The sequence below is a fragment of the Pinus tabuliformis genome, chromosome 2_2 (genome assembly GCF_031772625.1).
Source record: "Pinus tabuliformis cultivar Carrire ecotype Pingquan chromosome 2_2, CPIR1, whole genome shotgun sequence".
NCBI classification, from domain to species: Eukaryota; Viridiplantae; Streptophyta; class Pinopsida; order Pinales; family Pinaceae; genus Pinus; species Pinus tabuliformis.
This window is the reverse complement of record NC_142300.1, coordinates 563,339,795-563,347,622: the sequence shown is the minus strand read 5'-3', so window position 1 is coordinate 563,347,622 and position 7,828 is coordinate 563,339,795. Positions and strand designations below refer to the sequence as shown.

The window sequence follows — 7,828 nt, the reverse complement described above, 5'->3', positions numbered from 1 at the left end:
ACCACCACCTAGCAAATGTTTCGAAGCAGTAACGTGGGGGGTCCCCTTTCCTTGGGAGAACGCAGTCATATTTTCATAATTTTATTATTTTCTTTCCTCATTTTCTAGGGAAAAGGCATAGCAAGTAACGTGTATACATCAAGTTTCTACGACTGCCATCCTCTAGAAGATGCCAGAATCTTCATTTGCAGTCAATTCTAATATGGAATCGAAGCGCACACAACGGTGTAAGGTCTCGACTATGGCGGGCGTTTACTAACCGGTGGAGCCCGTCGTTCCCTTCGCCGGCATATTCTTTCCAAATTGGACGGAGAGCCGGAAAATATGTTCGATGGATAGTCAATGGCTTCCCAAACGTAAAGGGCGATCCGGTAAAAGCTGTGGGTGTAAAAGGGATAAACCTGGCTAAATTGTAATGTATAAATCAGGGGCCGGAGGTCTCCTCGGTTTGCCCAGCTCGGTATCAAACCTTCCCTGAGAGAAAAATGGAGGAAAGAAGCAAATCCAGCAGCGCCCCTGTGCTGCCCCTCACCTTTGCCGTTCCCAGATCCCACTCTCCCACAAGCCATTTCAATTCGCCTTCACCTTCCTCTGCTTTCAACTTTGCTGTTCACAGAACGCTCTCACCTACTCGTGCAAGCTATAGAGGCGCCTCTTCTTTAATTTCTTCTGCTTCTGCAGCCGCTTCGTCTTCTAGCAATTTCGTTCTTGACATATCCACGTCGCAGGTTCGATCCCCACGCCGTCCTGTTTCACCAAAAGCCGTTGCCCCCATGAAGCCCATCGTCTGTGCTCCGCCTAGGAAGACGTGCATGTGTTCACCAACGAATCATCCAGGTTCGTTCCGTTGCAGTCTTCATAGAAATACTAATAATTTCTCTTCTTCTACGCATTCTCATTTGACTGCAAGGAGGTCTGCAATGACGAATTCGCTTGTAAGGATCGGCCGTGTAGAAGGAGAATGGGTGAAAAGAGCTCTCACTGCTCTCATACGCCCGTCAAGCCACCACATGCGAAGGAGAACGTCTTTTCAGCCACGGCCCAGCAGGCTCTGCCACATGACTACAGCCCATGACGTCTCTTGAAGCTTGCATCGGGTTGTTCCCGTTTGAAGACTCCTGCCTACTTCGACGATCGTTTCTCCAATGGCCGACCAATGCTAGAAAGAGACGTCGGCATGTATTGTTGCAGAGCTGCGTCGAGTTTTCTTTTCTGCTAAGGACTGCGCCTCCGATTTGGCTAATTCTGTACGAAAATCTATAGCAAAGGAGCGTCGTTGTTCTACAAGTGTTGATATTGTTCGTTAAAAAGCAAGAATGGTTGGGATTCTCGATGCGATGCAGTAAATAATTTTCCAGGGATTAGAAATAAAAAATATTTTCCCTGGATAATTTTCATTCAACAACACTATGTAAATAGTGTACGGATATATCAGTTGTACATATAATGTAAATACTGTAATATAAAGCTTCTTCTACGGGGTTATCCCTTTAGAAGGTAAAGCCGTTATAATAAAGACTCAACAGTAACCAGAATCGAAGTCATTACCACAAATCTTATCATTCCAAATTGAAATTGAAAATAACAAAAAGCACAAAATACCACAACTTACACACAATAAAATTAATTGGGGCTATTCAATTGATCAATTAAATTTGATGATTATAATGAATCCGGTGAGGGGTATTTAAACTTTTTCATCTAATGATTAGCCCAAAATAACTTCACATGCACACACTCTAAATCCGACTTTTCCCAAAATATGAGTTAACTCCACATGGCTCACACTTAACTCAGTTTCGACTTTTCCCAAAATATGACTTAACTCAACATGACTCACACTTAACTCAATTAACTCACACTATAAATCTAGAGTGCACTTAGCTTATCTCTTCATGCATCACTTGGATCTTGCTACATTTTCATGGGGGAGTAATTACTATTTCCCACACTCCTTAATTACAACTGTATGACTCAACATAACTCAATCATCACTCAAACATGTCTACTAGTCTAAGTCTCAGCTACGCTTACAATGACTCAAAACTTCTACAATTTCTTCCGAATTCTATATCCTCAAAATTGCTTCATTATGTGTTGTGCATTCTTGTTCTAGGCTCCATATTTTTTTATTTCTTGTTGCTGCAATTTTTTTTTTAACTTTTCTTGCATTTGTTCTAAAAACAATCCAATCATGTCTTCTACAATTTCCTCTTCAAAGATTCGTTACACTATGGATTGTTGCCACAAGTCTTCATCTTCAAATTGTCTTCTTTGTTTTACTTCTTGTCCTTCATATTCGTGACTTCCTTTCTATGATATTTCTTGACAGAAAAATATTATCTTTTCTTGATTCCATTGCTGAAAAATGGTTTTAATGCATTCACCTTTGTCTTAAGAAATGTCCATTTCTTTCTCTTCATTTTCATCATTGGATACTGTTGTTTTTTTCCTATACTCTGCATACTCAAGATCAATGTTAGAAATATCTCTTTATGCTTTTCAGTGAGAGCTTCCTTCTCTACCCCTTCCTTCTCTGCCTTCTCTTCCACTCTGTTACAAACCTTTGTTGCTGCAAATAGGTTGTCTTCCACTTGGCTTCCAGACACAAGTGGGCTTCTATCACCAAATAACAACATAATGTGATCTTTTTGTTGCATCATGTGCAACCACTCATCACTAGTTAATGGTTCTTAACCAAATTTAATATCAACATAATTTTCATCCACTCTATTGTGGGATATCCAAGCATGCATGTGCTCATTAACAATTTCAACTCCACCAAATTCATCAATTGTGGTTGGATTCACCAATCCACCTCTCACTTTGCAGTCACCATCCACGTGTTTCGTCATAGTGGGATTTCCCATCATATGCACCATCCACGTTACAGCAGAGTCCTTGAGCGTTTATATGCTCTTGCTCTATTTCACATACAAAGGCTTCAGTTTCTCTCTCTACAATCTTTGCTACATCTTCTTCATCCATATGCATGTTTGCATAACATGTTTCACTTTTATGGTCTTGACGACCATCATCCACTTTTGAGTGGGACTCTCCAAGCTCTATTGTCCTCTCAGAGTCTTGCTCATCTACTCTCAGATCTACGAATGACCCAACCAATTGTGACACCACTTGTTGCTGCATGTCACTCCCCCTTGCACCAAACTCTTCTTCAAGAGTCTTCCATGATTTTTTAGAAGTTGTCGTTGTGGTTACCTTGCACAAAAACTTCACATCCAATTCATGTTTTATAAAATTCAATGTTAAAACATTGCATACTTCATCATATGGGTTATTAGACTAGTACTCAGTTAACTCTTTCGCTGAAAGAAAAGTTAACATTTTGATAACCCAAAAATCAAAATCTTTACCAGTAAACATAGGAGGTGGTAGCAAGTGAAAGCGACATCAATCAACCTCGATTTCTTCTTTGTCTTCTGCTACACTGCTCAGTTCCTCGGCTGCAGCTTGAACCTTTCTAAACATGGTAGCAATCTTTGCCTCTTCTTTTCGATTCTTTTCTTAAGTTTCTTCAGTTGCGCTTTGCGACCCATAGCTATTATCTGTTTTCCTTCTTATGGTTGCTTTCTTGATTGCATGAGGCTATCTACTATATCACCCCTAAAAAATATGATTTTTAATATATAACCCATAAAGCGCAATCTTCATCCAATAAAACATTATCATAATGGACAAAAACACTTAAAAAAACTTTTGCAAATACCTAAATTCACTTTCTAAAAATCCATTATTTTTTTAATCCTCAAATCAAATAATCACTCTAAATAAAACCCTTTTAGACTCTTTTCAAAACGTTTAATCTCTTTTCAAATCTCCTCCATGGAAAAAAAACGTGCTTCATAATGGGGCTCTAGAAATATATGTATAAGCTCATTTAAAAATACTTCGTAACTTGACCTTTTCCACTTTAAACTACCTTAGTTTTTAATATATCAAAGAACTTTATAAGGAACCCGTGTTTCTGACTTGGCCTTTTAAAACAAAAAAAAAAAAACCCACTTTAAAAAAATATGCGCTCTTTCAAAAGAAAATCGTACCTGCCCACGTGGTCCTCTGCCGTTCAAAAAACCTTTTCGAATAATTTTTTTTTTTTCAAACTTTTGACTAAAAAAATTATGCGCTCTTTCAAAAGAGAATCGTACGTACTTGCCCACGTGGTCCTCTGCCGTTCAAATAAACTTTTCAATTTTTATTTTTTTCAAACTTTTGAACTCGCCCACTTGACTTTTTAAAACCTGTACACGTCAAACGCACTTTAAAACTTTGGCCAAGTGTTGACTAACGCTCTTCACATTGTCTGTGCAGTGTGCACTGCTCACAACAACGACGACAGTCTATACAGGCAACGGGGATTCACGGTGGTGGCAGCAACATAGGCTGCGGCTTATGTAGGAGGACCCTCGCGACTCTCTAGCACTCTCTTTTCTTTGACTATGCGGCTATGGTGGTTGACGGCAGCTGCGGCTGCTCACGGCTCCTGCAACCAACGGTAAAGAATTTTCTCTCCAGTGGCTCTGCAATCTGGGGCTGCAACACATTAAGATATTTGGGCTTTAACCTAGTTTTGACACAAAATACCACAAAATTTATACATTTCACACACAATAAAGCTAGCTGCTCTTAAATTGATCAATCAATTAAACTTGATGATTACAATCAAAGAAGTAAAGGGTATTTAAATTTTTTCATCTAATGACTTATCCAAAATAATTTCACATACACATTTTAAATTTGACTTTGCCCAAAATATGACTTCACTCATACTCTAAATCTAGACTGCACTTAACTCATCTTATCTCTCCAAAATAATTTCACACACTCTCTAAATTTAACTTTTCCTGAAATATGACTTCACTCACACTCTAAATCTGGACTGCACTTAACTCATCTTATTTCTTCATGCATTATTCGACTTCGATCTTGTTGGATCTTCATGTCAAGTTGGAGTGTAGCATTTTTCTCAAAATAAGATATTTCTCTTTCCCAAAATACTATAGTATTTTTTTTTCAAATGACCCCAGAAAAGAGATTAAACAATAAGACTTATGGAAACCAAATCTCCATATATAACTCTGAAACCACAGTGGTTTCATCATAGACTTGATTGCCTAACAGGGTAACCATTCTTACAAACGTCATATGTGCATGCAAGATTTCCATTTCCGAATAGATGTTGTGATTCATGATTTAGGGTGACGTTGAAGGTCATCGTAGGGTTTTACAATGCCTCTTTTTGAGGTATTATTTGCATTCGTCGTTCAATCTTTTAGCTTTCCCGGCACAGTGCCGTCCGGCATCTTACAAACCGACCGTGTTCCGTTTCGTCTGACGGGAATCATTGACCGTCGTTTTAAGAATGCACAGGATACAGAAAGGCGTCGGATAAACATTGTTTAAATGGACTGTTCTTGTTGGAAGGAAGTTGGACAGAAATTTGGATTTCCATATATTTTGTTTTGTTGTATAAGGGCATGTGTTTCCCTTGCTCCACAGATTCTGAGGGTTTATAAAGCTTTTCAAACCATTAAAAAATTTAAAACAACTTGGAACAATTTTTAAATCTTTGCTTTGCCATGTTTAGATGGAAATGAGTTTTCCAGGCTGTTTTGGATAGACCACATACAACATCAAAGATAAAAATGTTTTTGTGTTGTTTTCAATTTTTAATTTACTTATTTTTAATATTGATTTTTTCGTAGCAGGGTCGTGTGAGATTTTCGGCGGTGATGATTCAAGTTTGAGTGGGAACCTTGGTTTCTGAGAAGGGGATTGTTAATGGCAACTTTTTAAATTCAGTGTTTGTTTTGGGCAGTGAAAAAATGTATTGTTTGCTAAGAGAGGGTTACAATTTAGTATTGATGCTATTTTGTTATTGGACGATCTCAATTAAAAGCAAAAATTTAAACTTTTCAAAAACAAATTAGTCCGAAATCTTAGGTAGCTATATTTGGAAGTCTACAAATAGAGATTTTAGAGATGCCTATATGTCTTTTAATGTGTTCATGGTTGCCTGTTGCCTTTGGATGAGATCCATGTATAGCAACATGTTTTCTTTAGTTGCATTTTTATCAAGAAGAACCTTGTCGAAGAGGAATTCAAGGTGTTGGTATATGTCCATGGTTTATATAAATTAGTTGTATCTACTCTTGGTGTGACTAATGACATGTACCCACCATGTAGCCTTAGCTATAACTTCAATGTCATTGAGGGTACACCGCATTGTTGATTCTCATTCCACTTGATTGAGTTCATCTTGAATGGATTGCGGGGTCAATTCCTAATACCTAGCCGATAAGTTTTCTGCTCTCAATTGGGCCCTAGTTCGTCCATGTTCCTGGTAATAAGTCACACCTTGGTAAACCCATGCTTGTTGATGTAGCATATCTAATGGTTTGAACTGAGAATGAGAGACCAATGAAAAAACGAAAGCCACTACCCTGGAGTCAAACCTCTCAGAGAAACTTGAGGAAAGAAACGACTGATAACAATTACTTTTATTGCCATTTTCATTTGAATTCACTGATGTCGTGCCCTTGGATTTTTATATAAGACTCTGCCCAAGTTGAAGTAGGACAAGGCTTCAGCTGAACTACCACTTTTATACACGTTAGTTAACCCCAAAAAAAAAAATGAGACCAGACAACCCTACAATCTTAAAATATAAAACGAATTATCAAATCCCGGATTGGACAGCTTTACCAACCGTGGATATTGGAGACCTTTCAAAATGGAACATTTAAAGAGTGTTAAATTTATTGTATTCAAAATAAATAATCAGTCAATGCCATCTAGATGTGCCGGTTTTAAAGAAAATCAGTTGTACTCTTCACGTTTTTTCTCAATTTCAAAGTTGAGAATATTCTCATTATCGTACAATTTTGTACTCTTCACGTTTTTCTCTCAGTTTCAAAGTTGAGAATATTCTCATTATCGTACAATTTTGAAACTTAACTGAACTAGACATTTGAGAATATTCTCATTTATTGTACAATTTTGAAACTTAACTGAACCATAAAAAAAATAAATATTGATATTTAAGAATACTCTTATTATTATACAATTTTGAAACTTAACTGAACCATAAAAAAATCAATATTGATATTTGCAATTAATTTTTTTTGGGTAAAATCATATTAGCAAATTTTTTTATTTGAAAATAAATGGTCAAACTTAACTGAACCATAAAAAAAAATCAATATAATTTTTTTTGAAAATAGATTGTAAATATTAATATAGATCACGAAAATCTCCTTTCAAATATTAATATATATCTCAAATATCTCCAATCAAATAAAAATTAATATTAAAAAATATAAAAGAGATTGAATAATTATTATTAAAATAAATTAAAAAGTTATATATAAATGAATTTTAAAAATTTAAAAAAAAATTATATAATTTAAATAAGTCTAATTATAAAAAAAATATCTATCTTAATCATGATTTTAGAAATAAATTATTTTTAACACTATAAATTATTATTAATACATTATTATTATTAATTATATAAATTAAATAAATAATAAAAACTTTTTAATTATATTATTTTAATCATTTTTATTTTAAAAAATAAAAAAACTTAAACTGTAATAGGATCAAAATATTAACAATAAAATGAAAAGAAAAAACACAACATTAAATAAACCATTATAAATCAAGAGTATATCGAAAAGAGAGGATGGATCTACTCTGCAAAATGTAAATGAATTTAGATTTAAGGTTTTGGAGAGAGTTAATACTGAACCTTTAAAGCACTCAAATTATTGGTTCCTGAATTGTTTCATAATATTAATAGGACTTTAGA

The 7,828-nt window shown here is 35.5% G+C and overlaps 1 protein-coding gene across 1 annotated transcript; it reads left to right on the top strand.

Moving 5' to 3' along the window:
- The first annotated feature begins 447 nt into the window (after positions 1–447).
- Positions 448–1,500, top strand: LOC149193905 (uncharacterized). Its single transcript, XM_089407035.1, has one exon. It carries the CDS (start codon positions 486–488, stop codon positions 1,083–1,085), a length of 600 nt encoding a protein of 199 aa, XP_089263161.1. The 5' UTR covers positions 448–485; the 3' UTR covers positions 1,086–1,500.
- Positions 1,501–7,828: the final 6,328 nt, after the last annotated feature.